At 40.2% G+C, this 26573-nt stretch overlaps 1 protein-coding gene across 1 annotated transcript; it reads left to right on the forward strand.

The window, feature by feature from the left end:
- The first annotated feature begins 573 nt into the window (after nt 1–573).
- Nucleotides 574–26573, forward strand: FMO4 (flavin containing monooxygenase 4). Its single transcript, XM_011962293.1, has 10 exons — nt 574–815; nt 2578–2719; nt 6334–6473; nt 9536–9724; nt 10667–10829; nt 17575–17717; nt 19039–19238; nt 20744–21096; nt 23702–23771; nt 25905–26573. Exons 3-10 carry the CDS (start codon nt 6342–6344, stop codon nt 26329–26331), a joined length of 1677 nt encoding a protein of 558 aa, XP_011817683.1. The 5' UTR covers nt 574–815; nt 2578–2719; nt 6334–6341; the 3' UTR covers nt 26332–26573.

The following is a 26573-nucleotide window of genomic DNA, read 5'->3' on the forward strand; positions in this document are numbered from 1 at the left end:
AAGCACACAGTGGAAGGAAAAAAAGTAAGTTTTCTATTACTGCCACAGCTTCTATAATTACTGCCCTTCTTGTGCCCTATGTTAATACCTAAAATTAGCTTTATGCTTTCTCAAACACATTTCACCAGCTCCCTCTGCTGATCCAACCTGAAGGATAAAACAGCTTAAATTCCTTGTAAGTCCTGAACTTTAAAATCACATTTCTGGGGTTGGAGAACTCCAAGCATGAAAGAACTTGATGAGGTAATGGTCATCTAAATAACTTTCTCCTTTGGACAGCTCCTATGGTAATTCAAGCAAGAGTCAGGGTGTAGAAGTTTGTTTCCAAAAGTAGAACTCCTGTTTCGCTGAGAAAGCTGATTTGGGGTGATTTGGCGCCCTCTACAGACTACAATGGCAAGAGCGACGCTATCATGTGCTTCCCATAAGTTTTAGGGCTTTGCCAGAACTCTGACGTTGACGAGGGTGGGGTAAAGGGGCAGGAAGGGTTCATGTTCTGCCAATCCAACAGCTGTATTCTAACTCACCATTCGGCCCTCCCTTAAGATCACGGAAGTATTACGCTTGTCTCCTACACAACTTTTTTTCCTTGGTCAGTATACTTTCTGCTGTCACCAGCAAAGCAGAAAAGACAAATGGCTTTTGTTTTAAACTGAGGGCACTTTTACAAAAGTCATCTTTCCGTTTATTTTTCTTTTAGAAAAAAGAATTTGGGTTTTGAGCTTTTTAAAAAAAAAAAAAAGACAAACACTTTCCTTGCCTATTTGACTTTGAGAAATAATTTAAGTCAAAGAATCTGCTCTATGCTAACCAAGGTAAGTGTCCTGGATTTTTCTTTTTTTAATGGGGAAATGATCCAGAAACTGCTTTCACAAAAGATGAGTGTTCTTCTTTGAGTGTGTTCCTTAAGAATGAATGTGATTATCTTCTTTTAGGGTCTCTTGACTAGGGCTAAAGCAAGAGAATTAAGGAGAAAGTCAGGAAGCAAAGGGAAGTTGTAAGAAAACAAAGTTATGTTGTGGACAGAACCATCCAAAAGGAAGGTGTCGATGAGATAAACAGAATCATGAGTCTTTCAGTGACTCCAGGCTCACCTCTGATTTCATCTTATGAATGAGATGGAAATGCCAGCCATTGGGAAACAAAATACCCCACAGATGGTGTGAAAAAAAATACTGTAACAAAGTAAGAGCATGGTAGGATGATAATAAACATAAAATGATCAAATTCCAAATTCAAAGAAATCATAATTGATTACATGATTTGCAAATCACTCAAGTCTTTCCGTGTCTCATAAAGGATTCCTGCATTTGCTGGTCAGTCAGGTGTGGGTTGGGGTTTTCCGGTTGTACAAAGGTCTAGTTCAATAGGTCAGGGCTCCTGTCTGCCAACGGACTAAATATAAGCAGCCTATGGCCGGCACGGTGGCTCACGCCTGTAATCCCAGCACTTTGGGAAGCCAAGGCGGGCAGATCACTTGAGATCAGGAGTTTGAGACCAGCCTGACCAACATGGTGATACCCCGTCTCTACTAAAAATACAAAGATTAGCCAGGCATGGTGCTGCATGCCTGTAGTCTCAGCTACTCAGGAGGCTGAGGCAGGAGAATCACTTGAACTTAGGAGGCGGAGGTTGTAGTGAGCCGAAATTGTGCCACGGCACTCCAGCCTGGAAGACAGAGTGAGACTCCATCTCAAATAAATAAATGTAAGCAACCTTTGAGCACCCAAGTATCTTATGAAGTCCACTTTATAGTTTACAGAGTTTGCACACACATATTCTCCCAGTCCTTCAAGCCTGCAGTGTTCTCTCCTACCTTTAAATTCATATCTTTTTTTTTTTCACCAATTACTTGGTTTTGAGACATAAGAACAGTCCTTTCAAGCTAGAAGAAAACAAAGAGAGAGCCACTTGAACCCTCTGTTTTACAAATGTGGAAGCACTGGCTCAGAGAAATCGAGAATTTTGTCCAGGGTTACAAGTTGCTTAGAGGCAGAAGCAGAACTAGAACTCAGATCTCTCAATTTCCACTTCACTCACTACCTTCGTCTACTGACTCGCGGCAAAATTTAAAATGGTTGCTCCCATTCATAAATGTATAGTCTGTAAATATGGATTAATTTTAAAAAGTGCAAATTCCCAAGTTGTTTCTACTGCCTGTAGAGTCTCTAAGTCAGTCCTTAAAGTGCTCTTGCCCAGCACCTTTTTAATCCACAGCCCACTCTGTCACTAACTAGGTCTCTAGGCAGAGATAAACAGGCCAGGAGAGTGCAAGCATTCGTGCCTAGAGCATGCTGCTACCATAGGACTTAGAACAAGGTAGCGTCAGTGTCTCCATATACAACATCTTAAGAGCAGTCACTGTTTTTTGTTCAATTCTAAGACTTTACTACTATTTCTTAGTTGCAGTATCTTCATTATCTTCAGGGCCCTACACTTGGCTTAGTACCTGCACTTAGAGGTACCCAGGGATATTTGTTGAATGAATTAATTTGCTGCCAGTCTATTCATGCCAGTATATTTTTCACTTTGGCAATTTAGTTAGCAGCCATTTCTTTTTATGTTATTATTGCCGAGAGAGAGAGCACAGCAAAGATCTGCCAGCCCCAGGCCTCTACCTAGTGGCCTGGAAATTCAAGTATTCTTATTGGTGGAGGCCGTTTACTTCTGGTTAGAAGCTGCGTAAACCTCCTACTCCTCAACTCAAAGGAAAACACAGGTATGTCTGCCTACTCCTTTCCAAACTTGCTGATACATTTTATCTGTGTGAACTGTCTTTGCCAAGGAGAAGAAAAGGAAGAAAGGAGACAGGTAGGGAGGTAGAGATGAACACTGAGTAAATATTTTGTGTAAGGCACTTTTTTTGTGTAAGTAATATCATGTTTTTTAAAACGCAAACAATATTTCAACATAGGTATTTTTCTTATTTTACAAAGAATATATCTAAGGTTGCTCCAGTAGGTTGCCCAGGGTCATATGGCCAGTTGGTAGCAGAGAAAGTTCGAACCCAACTCTGCTGCCTCCAAAATCCATTTTCATTGCATCCCATATAGCTCTCTCAACTAAACGGGATTCCCAAATAAAAAGTCTAAGAGGAAAAATTATACCTTTTGTAATAGATAACGAAGCTGGGTATGGCAGTCTCAGCCTTGCAAAGGGCAAGGCAGCAAATACATTCGGAAATTGAAGGCCCTAGGAAATTCTTCTGATCCTCATTGCAAGTTCATGTGTCTGCCTTAGAGTCAGGTAAGTCTGAGGGTTCCTGGAGGACTCAGGAGTCTTTCTTTACTCCCTGCAGTCAGTAAATTCACTTTGACTCTGTGCTTTCTGATCTGATTAAGAAGCAAGCTACAAAGCCATAGAGTAAAACTCCTCCAAGCCCATCCCAAAGGTGCAGCAGCAACCTGAGCAAAGATGAAGAGGCAGGAGAATCACTTAAACGGAGGAGGCGGAGGTTGCAGTGAGCTGAAATTGCGCCACTGCACTCTAGCCTGGAAGACAGAGTGAGACTCCAACTCGAATAATTAATAAATATAAGCAACCTTTGAGCAACCAAGTACCGTATGAAGGTGAGGGGAACCACAGGATACCTCAGGTTCTCAGACCAACATCATGTTCACATCTTGGTTTCAGATCCTGAAATCCACACTCAGTGCCAACTCTGCCTCTTATTAGCAGTGTGGCCTGAAGTTGTTTCAAATGATTATGCTAATTTCCCATTTACTGGCCCTAATAGCTCAAAAAATATATGCTCTCTTGTTTCCCCAAGGCAAATACCACTGTGATAAGTGACATGAGGCTACAAAAATCACACAGGGGTTATACAGCTAGATCTCTCCTCAAAAAATACTGTATCTTCAAAGGCAAAGTGAAATGAGTTATATATGTTTCATAAAACAGCAAAATACTTTGAGGTCTCAGCTATTGTTTGTGTGTCTTCTGAATTGGCCAAGGGGGTTGCAGGGAAAAGCAGCACTTGCAACTAAGTCTACATGAGATATTAAGGGCCTCAGTGTGACATAAACTTGATTTGCTAGAATTGACTCAGCCCATTTGATTGAGGCAAAAGCAATGTAAGATGTGCAGAAGGCTAAATGATAAAATCCAGAAAAACTGGTAAAAACTGGTCCTATATCCCCATGTATGTGTATGTGTACACTTCCTCCAGTTGCTGCTGACAAGCATGAGCATCCCCATTTCTAGCTGACATCGTCTTGGGCTCCAGAATATCCCTTATGACGTTCCTTGGGGACTTTGTTTTCTATTATGGTCAGTCTTGCCTCTTTGCAAGGTTAAGAACCTCCCTGCAACCCATGTAATATCCTTGTTTTATGGCAAGGCATGGCCGTGACCAGCTATTCTTCAAGACTCTAAATGCTTTGAATCAAAACCAACATTTCCACTGACTGAAATTCCTGGGATTCAGAGACACAAAGTGATAGCAAAGAGCCCCTCTAATACTGAGAAATTCTAGCATCCCAATGGGGTCGAGGTACTGTCTACACTCTAAAATACTACGGATTGAGTACTCCTTATCCAAAATACTTGGGATCAGGCCGGGCATGGTGGCTTACCTCTGTAATCCCAGCACTTTGGAAGGCTGAGGCCAGCAGATCACTTGAGGTCAGGAGTTCGAGACCAGCCTGGCCAACATGGTGAAATCCCATGTCTACTAAAAATACAAAAATTAGCTGGGCATGGTGACAGGCACCTGTAATCCCAGCTACTTGGGAGGCTGAGGCACAAGAATCACTTGAACCTAGGAGGTGGAGGTTGCAATGAGCTGAGATTGTACCACTGAACTCCAGCCTGGGTGACAGAGCAAGATTGTGTCTCAAAAATAATAATAATAATAACACTTGGGGTGAGAACTGTTTCAGTAGGATGAACATGGTGGCTCACTCCTATAATACTAGCACTTTGGGAGGCCAAGGCAGGAGAACCACCTGAGCCCAGGAGTTCAAGACCAGCCTGGGCAATATGGTAAGACCCTATTTCTACAAAAAAAAAATGAATTAAAATAAATAAAAAATAAATGTTTCAGATTTCAAGTCTTTTCAGATTTTGGAATATTTTTATTGTACTTACTGGTTGAACATCCCAAATCTAAAATCTGAAATACTCTAGTGAGCATTTCTTTTGAGTTTCATGTCAGTATTCAAAAAGTTTTGGATTTTGGAGTATTTCAAATTTTGGATTTGGGGGTTTGGGCTGCTCAACCTGTAACAGCTAAATTTAGTGGAGCATTTACTATGTAGCAGGCACACTTCTAAAACCATTCCAACATTTATCAGTCATTTAATCTTCATAACAACCCTTTAAAGTCATTATTATTATTACTATTAAAACAGAAAAGTTCCCTGACCCCTTGCAGAACTTGCTACAGCAGTGTGGCTTGTTTGCATGTTCAAACCCCTTATGGGAAGGGGAACATGCAGACGGGCAGGTGCAGGAGCCAGGGCTAGTGCTTTTGGGCTCTGGCCCCACAGTAGGATCTAGAGGTGTTTTAAAATTAATGCTCTTTTAGCAGTTGCCATTTACAGACAGCTAAGTATGACCAGTTCAGTGGAGATTCAGGTGACACTCTTTTACACCCTACCCTCTTGGTACCCAGGTCCTTGTCCAAAGTCCGGGAAGAATCAGGTCATATGGACTTGAAGGATGGTGAATGCGGGCATTTTATTGAGTGGTGGAGGTGGCTGTCAGCGGGCTTGTTGGGGAGCTGGAAAGGGGATGGAGTGGGAAGATGATCTTCCCCTGGAGTTTGGCCATCCTGGGCCAATCTCCTCTCCAACCATCCCCAGTTGAACTCCTCCAAACACTCCTTCTCTTCTCTTCTTCTCTGCCATGCCGCTCTGCTCTGCCAGTGGAGCTTGGGGTTTATATGGGCAGGGAGTAGGGGCATGGTGGGCCAGAGTGGTCTTGGAAAAGGCAACATTGGGATGCAAGAGCAGGAATGCCTGTTCCCATTTAGGGCTGTAGGTTTCCAGGCTTGAGAGTGGGGCCTTTGCAGGAAATTGTTCTCTTCTACTCAGTATTTCCTTGCCTCCTGTTGGTATCACTATTATTACCATTCACATTTTACAGATGAGAAAACTGAGGCATAGACAGGATAATTAGCCTAAGATCACACAGTTAATAAGTAGTGAAGCCAAGACTTAAACCAAAACAATCTGATTTCAGAGTCTGCATTTTTAAGCAGCATGTGATTCTGCCTCCACTCAAAGATGAAAAAAAAATGCATGTATATCACTATAAAAGTTGAGTCTTGTGACAAGGACTCCCTTCCAAACTTGTTAGATGAAGAAGTTCTGCTTGACTTTCCTCTAACAGAGCACACCATGGCCAAGAAAGTTGCAGTGATTGGAGCTGGTGTGAGTGGCATCTCCTCCATCAAATGCTGTGTGGATGAGGACCTGGAGCCCACCTGCTTTGAGAGAAGTGATGACATTGGGGGATTATGGAAGTTTACTGTACGTGGTTCACATCCTCCTATCTCTATCAGTCATGATCTGGCCATTTGCTTTGTCTCTGCCCAGACATAGTGGCTTTAACCTGCCTTGGTGATCAAGTAAGGGAGTGGCTTCCTACAACAGCACAAACATGTGCATAATGCAGTGTTAAACACTAGGCAGGATGCAGTCTGATTGGTGAGGAATCTTGAGAATGTGCAGACTTGGGTCAGGGACAGTTGGAAGAGAGAGGAAAAAAAGAGTCAAGTCTGATAGATAAGCATAGTATTGGACATTTATGATGATTTCTGGACTGTAGACTTTCTAAGACAAAGCTGCAGAGTGTAACATCAGGCAAACTGAATAGCATTGGTGAGCATAAAAAAGATTACACTCTAGGGAGAATAGAAGTTGGCAACAGGGAGTGGAACCACAACCACTAGACATTGTTCAGGTCTTTAGGAACTGAACTGGCAAGAGTGAGGCAGGGCCCCAGACCTTGGAAGGCCCTGGGGGAGGGGGAGGGTTCACTGTCACATTTTCAGAATAGAAAGAACTCAGGCACTAACCAATCCTTCTTAGAAGTGGAATATTTAGCCTCAGAGGCTACACTTAGGTCCAGGCCACCTATTAGGTGACTTGAGCATCAGATAGTGGGGATGGAAGTGGTTAAATACCACCTGCCTCTGGTCAGGATTGGTGCTGGTTACTCGAAGTAGCAGAGTATCCAGTAGGCACTGAGGGATCTGCCCCAGTGGTGAAGTATAAGAAGGTATCAGAAGGTTTATGCCTGTAATCCCAGCACTTTGGGAGACTGAGGTGGGAGGATCACTTGAGGCCAGGAGCTCGAGACCAGCATGGGCAGCACAGCGAGACCCTGTCTCTACAAAAAATAAAATTAAAAACAAACAAACAAAAAATAAGATAGAAGCTAGGCAGGCCCAAGTACTAAATGCTATAGGGGAAAAGAATAGTGACATTCATTCAACAGGCATGAATGAGAGAAGCCTTCATAGAAGACATGTTGTTTGCTATTAATAGATCTCTGATGGATGATGAATAAAACAGAATAAGCAACTACATATAAGCAGGAGTAGTCATAACCCTAGGATTATAGTATACTAGGAGAAAGAAAAACTTTGGTATATTGTTAACCTCATCAAGCCACCAAATGTTAATGTGGAAGGAAAATATTGGGTCTGGTTTATGTAGCTTCTGCTATTTGGCCCCACAGTTGGTTTGGTTTACTTCTGCTGTTCTAAAGTAATACAGATTAATTTTAGAAAACAATCTTGAGTCAAACAAATAGGGAAAAAAGGAAAAATATAAGTTCAGTAAGTAACAATACTTGCAAATTAGTACTATTAAAATTTCAATGTAATTTCTCTCAGTCATAAATATACAGTTGTCTCTTGGTGTCTGTGGGGGTTTAGGTATCCCTTTGGTTTTGCCGTGGATGCCAGAATTCACAAATGCTCAAGTTCCTGATAGAAAATGGCATAATATTTGCATGTAGCCTACACACATCCTCCTGAATATTTTAAATGTTCTCTAGGTTACTTATAATGCCTAATACAATATAAATGCTATATAAATAGCTGTGACACTGTAATGTTCATGGAATACTCACAAGGAAAGAAATATGTACATGTTCAATACATATAGAAGGATCCTTTATTTTTCCCAAATATTTTCCATCCTTGGTTGATTGAATCCATGGATCTAGAACCTACAGATACAGAGAGCCAGCTGTACTACTTTTTTTTTCAAAAATGTTATCATAATAATAATTTTCACTCATTCAACAAGTACTTATCATGTCCTTCTGCGAGGATACAATAATGAATAAGATAGACAGGGACTCTGTCCTCCTTGCAGTCCGGTGAGAAACAGAAACAGTAAATAGGGAATTACAACACAGTGTCTTCAGGTTCGTGGTAGAAGTACAGGATGCAGCAGGGCCACATCAGCTACCTTATGCAGCTCTGTTGGATCATGGATGACTTTTTAGAGAAAGTGACAGCTAAGAAAGAGGCTTAAGGGAAAAACAGAGATTAGCTTCAGCCACAAGAAGTTCATTGGTGTCTTTAATATAGACCTATTTGTTTTGTTGTTTTGTTTTTGAGTGATGGAGATTGAATCAAGACAAGTTGAGGACTTCATGAGAAAACAGAGGCTACAGTAAATGGTTCTTCTATGAAGATTGAGATAGGATGGAGATAGACAGGGCTGAAGGGGACATAGGTTGAGAGGATGTTTTGTTTGTTTTTAAAATTAGAGTATTTTGTGCTGATGAGAAGCAGCCAATAGAGGGAGGTAGATTGGGAATATATGGAGACAATAATGAGAAAAATTAGTAAAGTATTCCCTGAGGAAAGCCAAAAAGGAAGATGCCCAGGGCATGAGTGTAGAGAGTAGCCATGCCAGTGGAAGAGGGAAAAGATAAACAAGACAGATAATGAGCCCTGCATTCATGGAATTGTTTAAGGACAATGTTAGTCTTGGAGAGCCCTATTTAATTTGGTTAGCTTCTTTGTGGTTTGAAAAATATATTGAATTTGATTATACAATCCCACCAATGATTTCTGATAATTATAGTATGGAGACCTAATGCTGGGTTTCCTGGAACTCTTTAAAATTACAAATAGTGGCTCAGTACAGTGACTCATGCCTGTAATCCAGGCATTTTAGGAGACCAAGGCGGGTGGATCACTTGAGGCCAGGAGTTAGACACCAGCCTGGCCAACATGGTGAAATCTTGTCTCTACTAAAAATACAAAAATTAGATAGGCATGGTGGTGTACACATGTAATCCCAACTATTTGGGAGGCTGAGGCATGAGAATTGCTTGAACCCAGGAGGCGGAGGTTGCAGTGAGTCAAAATCGCACCGCTGCACTCCAGCCTGGGTGATAGAGTGAGACTTCATCTCAATCAATCAATCAATAAAAATAAATAAAATTACAAATGGGACATTAATTGCTATGATCGCCCTCTCAGTGAGGCTAGCATGAGCCACCATGATCTCTGTTCTCTTCCTCCTATCTCCATTATCCCAACAAGCTAACTATGCCTTCACCACAGGAATCTTCCAAAGATGGGATGACCAGGGTCTATAAGTCATTAGTGACAAATGTCTGTAAGGAAATGTCATGTTACAGTGACTTCCCTTTCCACGAAGATTATCCTAATTTCATGAACCATGAAAAATTTTGGGACTATCTCCAAGAATTTGCTGAGCACTTTGACCTCCTGAAATACATTCAGTTTAAGGTAAGATACTTTGGGTTATGGAAGATGAATAGAAGGGGTCTCGCCTATTCAGCAATCTAATGAAACTTGGATGTTTAAACTAAACTTTTTATTGATTTTATCTCTAAATAAATAGGAAGAAAATAAGGACTCCTCTGTTCTGCTGCTACTCAAGTTTTACTCAAATAAATCATTAAAATACTGAATTGGGGATGGGTGCAGTGGCTCACACCTGTAATCATAACACTTTGGGAGGCCAAGGCGGGCAGATCGCTTGTGACAAGTCTGGCCAACATGGTGAAACTCCGTCTCTGCTAAAAGTACAAAAATTAGCTGGGTGTGGTGGTGTGCACCTGTGATCCCAGCTTCTCAGGAGGCTGAAGCATGAGAATTGCTTGAATCTGGGAGGCAGAGGTTGCAGTGAGCCAAGATCATGCCACTGCACTCTAGCCGGGGCCACAGAGTGAGACTCCATCTCCAAAATGAAATAAAATAAAATAAAATACTGAATTTGCTGATTCATCCTCTAAATGCCAAACTCTCATTCAGGATGAAATTTTGACTTTTTTTAAGAGAGAAAAAAAGAATTTTGTTCATGAAGCCCATTGGGAAAAAAAAAAATCTAGACATCTGAACCACAGAAATTATAATTAGACAAAACTAATTTTCCTAAATTTCCCACAGCACCGGGCATTGTAACTCATCTCTTTCTCACCAGGAATAAAACACGACTGTTTCTTCCTTCCTCTGAAAGATTCAAATGTCTCAAGTCAAAGTCTATATTGCCACCTTTGTGAGTTTGCATAAGTTACTTAACTTCTCAAGAAGATGATAAATCAATATTAATAGACCTCCTGTCATGGGACTTGGCCTACTGAAAGTGACAGACATGGTTACCACACCAGTCATTGCATGAGGTCCAAGGGTGTTGGTGAGAAGTGAGTGTTTGTCTTTCACTTTTAGACCACTGTGTGCAGCATAACAAAGCGTCCAGATTTCTCTGAAACTGGTCAGTGGGATGTGGTCACAGAGACAGAGGGCAAGCAAAATAGAGCTGTCTTTGATGCTGTTATGGTGTGCACTGGACATTTCCTGAATCCCCATTTACCTTTGGAAGCCTTTCCTGGTGAGTCATTTCTACCTGAGACCATGCTTATGCTTCTGGGTTCTTCTAGAAGTAAACTTATTGATTTGCAGTTGGAAATACCTCCCCATGATTATAGATAGCTTTATATTCACTCTCAAAAATGATATGTGCAAAATTACTTTAAAAGGTGTATAAGGCACTATGTAGGAGGTATCAGGTCTTACTTATTTATTAATATAAATGTCATTAGTATTGTTTGAGCTTTCTAATGTGTGTCTAATTCAAATTCAGTGATCACATAAGGCTCAAAACAACCAGGTCTGTCATTAAAAGGAAGAGGCTTTGATTTTAGGGATTAAATTACAGGTCATTTGAATTAGGACTGGCCTGTAATAGAACTTACAGGAAATGAGAGTATATTATTTTTTTTAAAGAAACAAACCAGAAATTAAACATGTAAAGCAATATATTCAACCTTCTCTAGAGTTGAAGGTTCTTGGACAAATAAAAATTTAAAAAGGAAAAAAAAAAGCAATATATTCACCCTTCAAAACAGTCAACACAATAATCGTACAATTCTTCGGCCGGACATAGTGGTTCATGCCTGTAATCCCAGCACTTTGGGAGGCCGAGGCAGGGAGATCACTTGAGGCCAGGAGTTGGAGACCAGCCTGGGCATCATGCTGAAACCCTGTCTTTACTAAAAATACAAAAATTATCTGGGCATGGTGGCTCACACCAGTAATCCCAGCTACTCAGGAGGCTGAGGCACGAGAATTGCGTGAACCTGGGGGGATGGCGGTTGCAGTGAGCAAAGATCATGCCACTGCACTTCAGGCTGGGCCACAGAGTGAGACTCTGTCTCAAAAGTAAATGAACAAATAAATAAATAATCATACAACTCTTAAACTGGGCTATCCACAAAAAGGAGTTTTAGAACCTTCCATTTGGAAATGCTTTTCACTGTGACAGCATATTCTTTTTAATAGACTCATGACTGTCAAATTGCCATCATTTGAGGTCAAAACTGATTATTTGAAAAGTCAAAAGCTATTCAAATTCAGTTGAGGGAAATAAAATTAATCAATTGAGGATTACTAAAATGTAATAAAGCTACTCTTTGTTACATATTAGTGGCCCTAACGGCAATTGAATAGGTGAGTTTTTGAAATTTCTTCAAGGAATTAAAAGAACTTTTAAGGAAGGAAAACTGTGAAGAATAAAATAGGCAAACATTGGCAAAATGAATGAAAATACATCTTATAAATGTAATCACAAATTGAAAAAATATCCTATTCAAAAAGGAATCAAGTGAAAATTCAATATATTATTTTGCAAGGAAACACTATTATAAATGGTGGTTGGCTTCAGGCTTGCTACTGATCTGGGGACTAACCACACAATTGTATAGTACTAAAGGAATATAAAAACACCTCTTATAACATTTTCTATGGGAAAATGTGCTATAAGTGCCTAACTATTGACATGGACACTTTCGGAATTTATTCTTTTCAAGTTTGGGATTGTTTACCCTTTATTCCACGCTAAATTCAGTTCCACACAGACTATCTTTTTTTTTTTTTTTTTTGAGATAGTGTCTCATCTCGGCTCACGCAGCCTCAACCTCCTGGGCTGAAGCAATCTTCCTGCCTCAGCTTCCAGAATAGTTGAAACTACAGGCGTATGCCACCACACCCGGCTCATTTTTGTATTTTTTGCAGAGATGGGGTCTTGCCATGTTGCCCAGGCTGGTTTCAAACTCCTAGACTCAAGGGATCCATCCACCTGCTTTGGCCTTCCAAATACTGAGATTACAGGACTATAACTTTTTAAGATTCCGTTTCTGCTTTTAACTAACCACCACAGTCTCTTTCACAAGTAGCTTTAGGACCCCTGTTGAAATGAATATTTTCCTTGGGGACATTAACTCTTCTCTGCATAGAAAGTATCAGGACTATTTCTACGCTATTGAAAAAAATCCATAGAAATCGCAAGCTTTGTCTATAACATGTCACCACAACTATTTGAAAGTTGACATTGCAACACATACATACCCTTTTTAAAAATCTATATTGTCAACCTAATGGAAGAAGCTGAGGCACATGTGATTTCGAAGAGTTTACTTGAGTCAAAATAAAACTTTAAAGAGTTTCCTTGAGGATAGCTGCTTGGGAAACATTTCCAAGTTGCCTTGGGAAGTGCTCTGTTCAGCCTTTGTTACAAGCAGGTTTCTAAAGGGAACAGGGAGCTAGGAGTGCGCAGATACAAAGTTGTTTGACAGGAATTCTCATCCATTTACAGAAATAGCATTGATTAGTCATTGGCTGTACATTTTTGAAATATAGGCTATAAGTTATGACATCCAGCATATAGCATTGTCAGGTTAATTTATGGCTACTTAGTGTCAGTAAGTCTAGAGCCCAAATAGCAAGTGTCTTCAAGAGATGATTACTTAACTCAAGATGGGGAGTGACATGTGATTGCTGTCAAATGTCAATGGCTCTCTGGCCTGATAACTTAAAGGGGACTTGCATTCCTCAGATAAAGTTTCTTTTATTTCCAATATAAACTGACTTTTGCTGTTTTCCTGAATTAGTAGTTTTAATTTATCAAATATATTTCTTTTTCATTTTCTGGCACTGCATTGACATAATCATTGACTCAGAACTACCTACACATTCTCTATTTTTTCTTCTTCAGTATGTAATTACAGAGAATCTGTCATTTGCAAGTCGTTGTGTTAGGCAATATGAAAGATATAAAATCCATGAGCAAAGTTGAGCCCTCTAGTAAATTCCCTCCAGCAAAACCTCATAAGTGGCTGAATGTCCCACTCTCCAATGCATTTGATGCATATTCTGTTTCCACTTCTTGGAAAATTCTTCATGCTCCCCTTTTCCAATTTCTAATCATTCTTTAACAAATTCTCACTTTAAGAAAATCTCCTTCAGATGCCTTCACTGGCTCAGTCCAGGCTGGACGTCCCACTGGAGCCATCATAATGCCTTCTCTTCTGGGAGGCAGTATAGCATCATGCCTGACAGCTGAGCTCCAGAGTCAGCCATCTTGAGTTCCCATACGGGCTTTGCTATTTACCGTATGGTCTTGAGCAAGTTGCTCAACCTCCCCGTTTTGTTCGGTTGGTTGGTTGGTTGGTTTTTGGTTTTTGGTTTTTTTTTGCACTGCAATTTCAGCAGTGCAAAACAAAAACAAACAGGGCGTTAAGCCATTTGCTCAGGGATTTTTTTTTTTTGTCTCAATCTCAGCTTTGACAAAATTGAATAATACTATGGTCCACTCTATGGGATTGCTGTGAGGTTTAAATTTGTTAATACAGACCAGGTGTGGTGGCTCATGCCTGTAATCCCAGCACTTTGGGAGGCCGAGGCAGGCAGATCTTTTAAATTCAAGAGTTCAAGACCAGCCTGGACAATATGGTGAAACCCTGTCTCTACTAAAAATACAAAAAATTAGCCAGGCATGGTGGCATGCACATGTAGTCCCAGCTACTCGCAGGGCTGAGGCGAAAGGATCACTTGAGCCTGGGAGGCAATTATAATGAGATCTGATGGTGCCACTGCACTCCAACCTGGGTAACAGAGCTAAATTCTTTCTCAGCAAATAAATAAGTAAATTTGTTAATATGTATAAAGTTCTCAGAAGCCTGGGACTAGCATAGCAACGGCTAAATAATTGTTCGCTATTTTCTGTTTACTTACCTATATCCGCATTAGAAGACAAAGTCTTTATTTATTTATTTTTATTTATGTATTTATTTATTTTGAGATAGAGTTTTGCTCTGTTGCCCAGACTGGAGTTCGAAGGTGTGATCTCAGCTCACTGCAACCTCTGCCTCCCAAATTCAAGCTATTCTTCTGCCTCAGTCTCCCAAGTAGCTGGGATTACAGGTGCCTGCCACCACACCCAGATAATTTTTTTTTGTATTTTTAGTAGAGATGAGGTTTCACCATGTTGGCCAATCTGGTCTCAAACTCCTGACCAAAGGCAATCCACCCACCTCGACCTCCCAAAGTGCTGAGATTACAGGTGTGAGCCACCTCTCCTAGCCCAGAGGACAAATTCTTTGAGGGTATGGTGGGGCGTGGTGGCTCACACCTATAATCCCAGCACTTTGGGAGGCTGAGGTGGGCAGATCAATTGAGGCCAGGAGTTTGAGACCAGCCTGGACAACATGGCGAAATACTGTCTCTACCAAAAATATAAAAATTATCCGGGCATGGTGGCAAGCACCTGTAATCCCAGTTACTCAGGAGGCTGAGGCAGGAGAATCACTTGAACCTGGGAGGCAGAGTTTGCAGTGAGCCAAGATCACGCCATTGCACTCCAGCCTGGGTGATAGAGCAAAACTCTGTCTCAAAAAGAAAAAAAAAAAAAAAGTTCTTTGAGGGTAGGAACAGCCTTTTGTCCTCACATTCCTTAGACCCAGCATAGCACCTTAGGTGTTGAAAGTGTTGAAAGAACAGGTTATATAAGGTACAACTATTAGCCAACTTTTTCCTTTAATATCCCTACAGACCTGATCTGTGGGGCTTGTCCTTCCCTTGCCCCTGGATGAAATCTCAGGCAGTTTTCTGCTTATTCTCAGATAATGAAATGTCCTCTGATCATTATAAGTCACCAAAAAATATATATGTATCATTTTCATAACTAAAATGTCCTGTTCATTCAATAGTCAAAACTTGCAACTGCATGTAATGTAAAAGCTTCTCCCCTCCACCATCTGGCACCTGCTATGAGCTGACAGCAATGTCAAGAAGAGACGGTGTGCTTGACTTCTTTCTTCCTCTGCCATCCTCTCCCCCGACAGAAATTTACAGGAATGGTGACAGAAAATGCCACAATTCCTGTAAATTTCCAACTCCTAGCCACTTCAACCTCAACCATTTTAGACCCTCAAAGTGAGCATGAGGCTAAGTAAGGATCACAAAACTGGCCTCACACACACAGTTTCTGCAAATTCAGCATAGTTGGTTTAGCACCTCGCTTGGAATGCGGGAACTACTGTTTAGTACCCAGCTTTGGGGGCCTCAGTAGGCAAAGAATCCTATTGAAACATTTTGTTATACAATCTACTTCTTGCCCAGGATGTTCAGCGTAGTATATAAGATGTTTCTTATTATTTGTGAGTTTGAGTTACTGAAGCAAGTGCTTTAAAAAAGAACACTCATATGGAATATAAGATTTCCTATGTTTTTAACAAGGCAGGTTGTAGTTACTCGATAAATGTTACCAAGTAAATGAATGAATCAACAACTGAATAGGAGGAGAATGATATATTCCAGAAGATAGTTTAATCTTTGTGCATTGATACTCCAAAGGCACTTGAAGCCTTAGAGAGGCAGTCTAGTCCTCAAAACTGCTTGACTTTGCTTTCGTATCCTTTGTCAATGCTTCATCTCATCTGTGATTCTGACCATCACTGGCCTCATCACAATTGTTTCTTCTGTCACCTCCCACAATTTCCACTGTTGCTGCTGCTGCTGTAAACACCCTTGCTTCCGCGATTCCTACCATTCTTAGTTTATGTGAATCCATGGTTCATATCTAAATTACCCAAGACTGGGTAATTTATAAAGGAAAGCAGTTTAATTGACTCACAGTTCCACATGGCTCAGGAGACCTCACAATCCTGGCAGAAGTGAAGGAAGAGCAAAGTCACATCTTACATGGTGGCAGGCAAGAGAAAGAGCATGTCCAGGGGAACTCTCCTTCCTAAAACCATCATATCTCATGAGACTTATTCACTATCAGGAGAACAGCATGGGAAAGACCTGCCACCATGATTTCATTACCTCCCACTGGGTCCCTCCCAGGACATGTGGGGATTATGGGAGCTACAATTCAAGATTTGGATGGGGACACAACCGAACTACATCAGTCTTTTATGTCTGCCAAAGAGATAATCACCAAAAATGAATCAAAAGAAGAAATATTTGTAGTCTTCCTTACATATGTAAATATCATTATAGCTGTGCTTCTATGGACAGAGTATTAGGAGCTTCATGAAAGATCAATCAGAAACAAGTATAAATAACATAAGAATAAAACACAAATAGGCATACTGCATAATAACACATCAATGATAAAGCATAAAGTAAAATAAGCATAAAGTATAAGTAACATGAACTTAAATCACAAGGGTAATTACTTCATTTACAAAAGAGCTTACCACAGAATCTCCCCTGTGGAGAATTTTAATTGAATCAAAATTTATTATGTAAACATACTATATACACAAGTCACATTCTGATAGAATGTATCTATTGGGCAAAGTAACATTCATCAACAACCTACTGTTTTTGTTTGTTTGTTCAGGATCTTTATTCAGTATCCAAAAGAAGATGTCAAGTAGGTATTTAGATACAAGTGTAGTGGTCCTGGGAGAAGCCACAGTTGGATGTAATACTTATTGTAGATGAACTAGAAACAATCTACTTTTTGCTCAGGATGTTCAGCATAGTATATGTTTCTTATTATCTGCGAGTTTGATTTCCTGAAGCAATTGCTTTAAAAGGGCACACTCATATGGAATTCAAGATCTCCTATGTTTATAACAAGGCAGTTTGTACTAAATCCACATCTAGGCTCACAGCGTCCCAGAGGGGAGGGAGGTTATATGCTTTTTCTACTTCCTGCCACTAGCAGCATAAGCAAAGGGCTGCCATAGTTGTGGGGCTTAGCTTTTTCCACAGACCCTATCCCTGCATAGTGAGAAATTATAGCTTTAGATATTTCAGACTTTCTGATCCTTCACTCCTCTCAGGAATTCATAAGTTTAAAGGTCAGATCCTGCATAGTCAAGAGTACAAGATCCCAGAAGGCTTTCAGGGCAAGCGCATCTTGGTGATCGGTCTTGGGAACACTGGAGGAGACATTGCTGTGGAACTCAGTCGAACAGCAGCTCAGGTATATCATCTCTGAATTAATGTCCCTAATCCCATCATTAGTGATGGTGGCTAGAAAGAGGTATTCAACAGCCATAAAAAAGGATGAGTTTGCGTCCTTTGTAGGGACATGGATGCAGCTGGAAACCATCATTCTTAGCAAACTATCACAAGAAGAGAAAACCAAACACCGCATGTTCTCACTCATAGGTGGGAACTGAACAATGAGATCACTTGGACTCGGGAAGGGGAACATCACACACTGGGCTTATCATGGGGAGGGGGGAGGGGGGAGGGATTGCATTGGGGAGTTATACCTGATATAAATGATGAATTGATGGGTGCTGACGAGTTGATGGGTGCAGCACACCAACATTGCACAAGTATACATATGTAACAAACCTGCACGTTATGCACATGTACCCTAGAACTTAAAGTATAATAAAAAAAAAAAAGAAAAAAAAAAAAAGAAAGAGGTATTCAAAACTATGAAGTACATTGGCCAATTGCTAAATTATGCAGACATAGAGTAAGTGGAAAAAAAAACACACACACACACTGAAAATCTTTAAAGCCACCCACGGTCCTTTCTGAACTATTTAAAAAGCCATGCTTTACAGAACTGAACCATCTCCAAGAAGGGTCTAGGAGAATTATGTGGATGCCAGACCTCTAAGCATTTTTCAGAAGTTCTTCTTCAGAAACAAGACCATATAGGCAAATTACTTCACCCAGGTCAATTATCTTTTTTTTTTACACTGTCCCTTTGTCATTCTGGCAAAATACCTATGTAAGAATAGAAAGGTCATTTTCTTGAATGTTTCTAAGTTCACTACTAAAAGTCGTATTTGTACCTTGTTTCGAGATAAAAGCAACTCTTGCACAACAAATATACATAATGATTTTAGAAAGTCTAAGACCAGATTCACAAATTAGAAATCTATTGCACTCTAGCATAAATTAAAGGACAATGATTAGATCTGGAAAGAATAGATTTTTATTTAAAAATAAGTTAAAATTGCTTTTCCACACCTTCACTTTAAATTGTATTTTGCTTACATGTAAAAAATTGCCAGAACAATTACATGTGTCTACAAATATTATACTTCTATATTTATAATTCTATAAACATAGCAAAATATTTAAGAGATATACAGATCTAGTAAAGTGATTTTGAGAACAATGACAGCAATAGGAACAGATAATCGTATGTAGACCTATGTACAAATTCACCAATCCTCTATTGTTATAAGACCAAACTGGAATAAGATCATCTGAAACACACTGATGAAAAAGACTACAAAATGATGAACACTTATTTATCCTCTTGCCTTACTTTTTAGGTACTTCTCAGTACTAGAACTGGTACCTGGGTTCTCGGGCGCTCTGCAGATTGGGGCTATCCTTTTAATATGATGGTTATAAGAAGATACTATAGTTTTATTGCACAAGTTCTGCCTTCACGTTTTCTGAACTGGATTCAAGAGAGGAAGTTGAATAAGAGATTTAATCATGAGGATTATGGATTAAGTATTACCAAAGGGTACTTACATTTTTTATTTAGTAGAAAAATTATTAAATCAATATTTCTCATTATATTTTATTCAGAATGCAAAATGTTCAATAATTGTAATATTGCCTTTGTTTATTCTACTCTAAATCTGTTTCCCTAAGACATTATCCAACAGGTACCATAGCAGTTCTTAAAATATGTGTATTCTTTCTCTGGTAGCAGAAGTAGTGATTCATGAGGCTAGAAGAAAATAAAAGATGAAAACTTCATTTCCCGCTGTTACAAGTATCACATATTTTTGTCGTTGTTATTGTTGTTGGGGGTTTTTTGTGTTGTTGTTGTTGTTGTTATTGTTGTTGTTGAGACAGGGTTTTACTCCCGTCACCCAGGCTGGAGTTCAATGGTCCGATTTCTATTCACTGCAATCTCTGCCTCCTGGGCTCAAGCTATTCTTCTGACTTAGCTTCTCAAATAGCTAGGACTACAGGCACAGGCCACCTCGCCCAGCTAATTTTTGTATTTTTAGTAGAAATGGGGTTTCGCCTTGTTGGCCAGGCTGGTTTTGAATTCCTGGTCTCAAGTGATCTACCTGCTTCAGTCTCCCAAAGTGCTGGAATTCTAGGAATGAGCCACCCCACTCAGCCAAAATGATATATTTTAATATACATCTGGATAGAGTTGCACATTGGCAAGTAAAAGAAAGTCTTTGAAAAGCATGTAAAGTCATTAAATATGATTTTTATTATACACTTGACCCAAATATTTTTCTTTGGTAAGATACCTTTTTTTTGTTTTTTGCTTTGTTTCTTTTTTGTCTGTGTTTTTACCCTTGAAATGTCTTTCAACTTATGAGGAAAACTACTGGCAAAGGATGATTTGATATGTACATTTTATAAAGACATTATGTTTGATGTGATTAGGTAGAATGATGGTCACACTGAAAATATTTATCAGTATAGTTTTTTTTTAATGGAGTCTCACTCTGTTGCCCAAGCTGGAGTGCAGTGGTGTGATCTTGGCTCACTGCAACCTCTGCCCTCCCCAGGTTCAAGTGATTCTACTCCCTCAGCCTCCCAAATACCTGGGACTAAAGGTGCAGGACACCATGCCCAGCTAAATTTTGTATTAAATTTTTATTTAAAGAGTTCCTTGCTAATTTCCTCTCTGAATAATGTCATTCCTTGGAGACCTAAGTAATGTGAGACCCAAAATTGATCATCAAATGGATTGTTGTACACTGTATGCTGACACTCTGAGAAAAGCATTGCTCCAGAAATTAGTTCTAAGAGATAGAGAGTTTTAAACCCCAAGCAAGAAAGAGTAGGTTTAGTCATTTTCCACATGCCTTCTACTGAGAGCAGAAACACAAACCATGTTATAAACATACTAAGTCAAGTAGATGACTTTGAATTAGACGTTGGTTAATTATCTTCCTTAACTTGGCAGGTAATTTCCCTGAATTGACTAAATAAGTCATTTGCTGAAGTTTCTCATAAAAATAACTACAGTGAATAATTTTCTCCTGTGTGTCAAAGGAAAACAGCAAAATTCATCGTGAATGATGAGCTGCCAAACTGTATCCTCTGTGGGGCAATCACTATGAAAACCAGCGTGATGGAATTTACAGAAACTTCTGCTGTCTTTGAAGATGGGACAGTGGAAGAAAACATTGATGTGGTGATCTTCACTACAGGATATACGTTTTCTTTTCCTTTTTTTGAAGAACCTCTTAAAAGCCTCTGTACAAAGAAGATATTTCTATACAAGCACGTCTTTCCCTTAAACCTGGAGAGAGCAACATTAGCCATCATCGGCCTTCTCAGCCTTAAAGGATCCATCTTATCAGGCACAGAGCTCCAAGCACGATGGGCCACAAGAGTATTCAAAGGTACCGTGACTCTACTGAAAGCCCTCTCTTTGGATCTTAAAATTGGTGCCCTGCCATTTAGTTAAAATCAAACAGATGTGAACTAAAGTAACAAAATATTTTTTAAATCAATGTACAATTAATTGTATATGTTTGTAATATGATGGGTGTGCTGTGTCACTTAATGGGAAAAGATATTTTGGCTCTGTGGATGAGATAAATTTGGACAACAGAATATAATCAAATTTCTCAGATTAGCCGAAATTACTGAAGGCTTCATGATCCTATTCTAGCCTAGTCTAATCTATTTACTCCTAAATCTTTTCATTTAGTACTAAAAGTATAATTTTATATTGCTTCCAGAGAAAGATATTGGAATAGTATACACTATGAATGAAGTTGAGATTAGAGGCCCACAAAAAAATATTTTAGACACTGGAAACTACTTTCTGTCAATTATGCGATAAGCACATAGATGCTGGAGTCAGAGCTACCCAGGACAAATCCCAACTTTGAAATTCTTTAGCTTTGCAAGAACACTTCTAAATCTCAGCCCCTTCATCTGTAAAATGGGGATAGTAAATCCTCTATCGCAAGAATTTTGTAAAATGGATAATGTCTGCAAAGCAATTAGCACTGTACTTGACATATAACTAATGCTTATTAAGTGACAGGGTTTCTCTGACCATTGCTATTGCTATCATACCTCTCTGAAGCAGGGCAAATTTTAGATTAGTGAGCATTTTAGTTTTAAAGAACTGCAGTTTTCTTATTTTCAAATATAAACAGCGATAGCAATTGGGCCAATCAGCTATGCTGTAGAAGAATTCTGTTCTTAATGAATAAAAACAATCACCAATAATTTATAAATAGCACACAACATGGTATGCTAATATGTCATGGTATTAAGTAGTGTTGACTCATATCAAATATTATATTCTAGAAATATAATAGATACCAGTCACACTTAAAACTGTACATTCTCCTAAGTTGGCAAAAAAAGGAAATGTTATTTGAATGGGGGGAGGGGAAAGAAGGCAATTAGAAAATCTCATTTTATTTACATTACAGAAAAAAATTCTACAACCCTCCAGTAAATTACCACAAATTTCTGTTTTTTAAGGCCAATTAAAGTGTTTTCACAGCATTATCTAATTACATTAAAACCACAGAAGACTTCATTAACTACCTGGTTTTTAAAAGTATTTTATGGTGAGCTCCCAAATGGTTATTAGAATGATAAAGCTGACAAAAGAAAACTCGTTTAGCTCACACCGTAGGAGTAATGGCATGCTTCTCCTGAGAACTTCCAAAAAGCAATCTAGGAACAATCAATTAAATCTTGCCAGTGTTTTAGAGGATAAGGCGACCCTAGCGGAGCCCCCGGAGCTTAGTTGGACCTATCTCACGTGGAAAGTAAACCCACACCCTGGGCCAGCACTTGGCACCTGACAAGGGCAGGACTGGCCAGAATGGGATGGCGAACAGGGTAGACTAACAAGGGTCACAAGTGGCCTGAGGTGGATAGGGACAGTGAAGGGGCAGGGGGTGGGGACAGAGTTTACATTATAAGAGGGAGTATGGATGTTCTAGGAACCCAGAAGACAAACTGGGATTTTAGTCTCTAGGGAAGCTGGACAACTGCAGAGAATTATCAGGGTGCAAGCTGTTAAGGAAGAATAAGGTTTAGAATTCAGAAAAACAAGAAGAGCACAGTCCAAGTGCTAAGACTGCCTAGACAGGAGATTGGGAATGAGCAGGTCCTCACAACAAAAGCAGACAGAGCCTGAGTGAGACTGACTGAGAAACTGCCAGGCCCCTTCCACACTTGAGGCTCCTTGTGTAACAAAAATAAAAATGTTCTAAGACAGGGTTATAAAGTGAGTTGTTTTTTAGAGACCAGTCCTCACTCCATTGCCCAGGTTGGAGTGCAGTGGCGTGATCATGGCTCACTGCAGCCTCCATCTCCTGGGCTCAAGGGATTCTCCCACCTCAGCCTCCTGAGTAGCTGGAACTATAAGCCCATGCCACCACACCTGGCTAAATTTTTATTTTTTGTAGAAAGAGTGTCTTGCTATGTTGCCAGGCTGGTCTTGAACTCTTGGACTCAAGCAGTCCTCCTACCTTGGTCTCCCAAAATGCTGGGATTACAGGCATGAGCCACTGTGACCAGCCTAAAATGGGGTCATTTTAAGTGTTTACATCGAGCCAACTAATAGCTTTAACACAAACACACCACACACACACACACACACACGTACAACGTGGAGGGTATACATACAATATAATATAAATTATATTATTTATACAGTGAAAGCAGATGAAGAGAGACAGTGCAGGCCAACTGGCACAGGTGCAGGTATCCGGTGAGTGTGGCGCAGGCTGACAGTTGGGTCACAGAAGCATCTTTCTTCACAATTCTGGCAGTGGAGTACCCTGGTTAAGTGAGCTGGAAGGGGAATTTTACCTCCAAAAAATTATTTTCTGTGCTGCAATTCCATTCTGAGCTTTGACTATCATGTGTTCTGAAGTTAGAGCAGTGGGAGGCTAGAAATGAGTGGGAGGAGAAGCTCTATAAAGGAAAAGCCACATGTGACTTCAGTGTTGTTTGTGATTTTTCCCACAGGACTCTGTAAGATACCTCCATCCCAAAAATTGATGATGGAGGCTACTGAAAAGGAACAGCTCATTAAAAGGTATGAAATGTAGCTTGCTCTAGGGAAAACTTATAGTGTATTCTGTTACAAAAAAAAGTATTCAGAGTATAAAAGCCATTCCTAGAGAAGCAGTATGGCAGGTTGGAAATAACTCCGCCTTAGGAATCAGAAGGATACGTTTTTAGTCCTAACTCTGCCACCAATCAGACATGTGGCCTTAGACAAGTCAGTTGGGGACACCAGGTCTTTTCAGTGGAACACACAGCCTGGCCCCCTACCGGTGGCAATCCTGTCTTCACTTAGCCCAGGAAATCTATTCTGTCTTCACTTTCTTCCTACCTCTCAGGCTGCTCTTTCTCTGTATTTGCTGGTATCGCCTCTTCCTCACTCCTAAAATTTAGTGAGCTCCAAACTTAGTCCTCAGGCGTCTTCTCATTCCTGTTTACACCCACTCCCAGGTGGCCTCATCCAGGCGCGAGGCTTTAAATACCATTATATACTCAGGGCTCCCAAACTGTGTCTCTAATTCAAATCTTTCTCCAGAACTCCAGACTCCTAATCCCACTCCCTCTAGATAGCTCCACTTAGATATTTAATAGGTGTCTCAAATTTAATATGTCTAAAAATGAACTCTTGACCCCTCCACCCCCATCTGTGCTGTAAATGGGCTGATCGGAAACTTTTCCCCATCCCAGTTCATAGCTACTTATTCCAGTTGGTCCAAACCAAGTTCAGTCAAAAACCTTGGAATAATCCTTTTCTCTTCTTTTTTTCTCACACCCCATATCAGCAAATATTGTCAGCTCCCACCTGCCAAATAAATCCAGAATTCAGACACTTCTCACTACCCCTACTGCTACCACCCCAGACCAGACCACCAACATCTCTCATCAGGACACCTGCTGCCACCACTTACCTGGTCTCCCTCCTTCCACTCTGTTCTACAATCTAGGCTTGTCACAGCATCAAGAGTGAGCCGTGTCACATTGCCCTTCTACTCAAAAGCCTGCGGTTGCTTCCTTTTCACTCCCAGGAGCGTCCCTGCAGCCTCTGAGGCCCACAGCACACCCAAATATTGATATGCCCTCACTGCCTACTGCTCTCCATTTCATCCGTGCTGCTTCAGGCGTTCCAACCTCCTACCTGCTCCTCAAACATACCAAGCATAACCCCCTCAGAACCTTTACGCTCACTCTTCTGTTGGCTTGGAATGTTCCTACGCTCACTCTTCTGTCCGCCTGGAACGTTCCACCAGACACCCAAAAGGCTCACTCTGTTCAAATGTCACCTCATAAGAGAGAGGCCTTCTCTGACAACACTATATGTGACAGCAAGCCACCCTGTCTCACCATTGCCTTTCCCCTTACCCTCCTATTTCTCAGAATGCCCGTTATTACCACCTGATATATTACATATCTACTTAGTTGGGGTTTTTTAATAATTTGTTCATTTCCCCCATTAGAATGCAGGCTTTTTGACAGCAAGGACTTTGTTTTGTTCACTGTTGGATCTCCAGCACCTACAATGGTGCCTGGAAGGTGATAGACACTTAATGTTCATTTATTTATTTATTCACTGAATGAGTGAATGATTGACACTGGGACATCATAAAAGTTTACTGACAGAAATAAGCAAACTTCCTGAAAAATAAAACATCATGGAAATTTACTGCCAGGAATAAGTAAATAAGCAAGTTTACTGACAGAAACAAGTATGAATAATGCCTTCATGTTAATATATAATATGCTTATGTCTGTGGAAAGTTCAGTCCTTGTATACCAAGTATGGCCCTCTCAATTCACAATTCACACCAATAAAAAATTTAGGTACATATGATGCTTTCTGGTCATATTCATTCATTCAACAGCTATTCTGTTTGGACTGATCAGACATTGTCCTCACATCAAATCCAAGAACTGAAAAATTATTTAAAGCTCCTCTTCCAAGTGCCTCCTTTTATCATCTCTAGTAAAATTAATTAGCTTCACAGATACCCTCTGTAGATAAACTCCTTTAATTTCTTTCTTCCTAACATACAAAAACATTCCCAAACGTGGTTTGATTTCCCCCAAAAAATGTAACAAAATGATGGGAGGAGGGGTGGGTCTGATAACTTGAGAAATGCAGGGCAGGGGTGATTAATGAAAGGTCCTCCATCTTTTTTCCTCTCAGGGGTGTGATTAAAGACACCAGCAAAGACAAATTGGACTACATTGCCTACATGGATGATATCGCTGCCTGCATAGGCACAAAGCCCAGCATCCCACTTCTGTTCCTCAAGGATCCCAGACTAGCTTGGGAGGTTTTCTTTGGACCATGTACTCCCTACCAGTACCGCCTTGTGGGCCCCGGAAAATGGGATGGAGCCAGAAATGCCATCCTGACCCAGTGGGACAGAACATTGAAACCTTTAAAAACTCGAATTGTCCCTGATTCCTCCAAGCCTGCGTCCATGTCACATTATTTAAAAGCCTGGGGGGCACCTGTCCTACTTGCCTCTCTTCTACTTATCTGTAAATCTTCACTTTTCTTGAAGTTGGTGAGAGATAAACTACAGGACAGAATGTCCCCTTACCTAGTAAGTCTTTGGCGAGGATGAACCTGATTGTTACCAGGGTTGCACCAAGTCATGCTAATTCTATCTCCAAGTATCTTGTGCATTCCTCCTCTGCTCTCCATCATAACTGCTATAAGCCAAATTTAGGCCCAGTCATCTCTTATCTGAATTATTGTATTGTCTTCTTTGTTTTCAGTACCCTCTTTCTTGCCACTCTTTCCAATGCATTTTCTACCCTGCTACCTCAGTGATTATTCTAAAATAAATATCTATAATATGATTTA

Source organism: Colobus angolensis, unplaced genomic scaffold (genome assembly GCF_000951035.1).
Source record: "Colobus angolensis palliatus isolate OR3802 unplaced genomic scaffold, Cang.pa_1.0 Scaffold59, whole genome shotgun sequence".
NCBI lineage: Eukaryota > Metazoa > Chordata > Mammalia > Primates > Cercopithecidae > Colobus > Colobus angolensis.

Bases quoted from the DNA above. Each gene is read 5' to 3' on its own strand.
- FMO4 (XM_011962293.1), top strand. From the start codon at position 6,342: ATGGCCAAGAAAGTTGCAGTGATTGGAGCTGGTGTGAGTGGCATCTCC. The intron at 17,718-19,038 runs GTATATCATCTC...CTTACTTTTTAG, and splicing joins TCAGTCGAACAGCAGCTCAG to GTACTTCTCAGTACTAGAAC. The intron at 19,239-20,743 runs GTACTTACATTT...TGTGTGTCAAAG, and splicing joins GGATTAAGTATTACCAAAGG to GAAAACAGCAAAATTCATCG.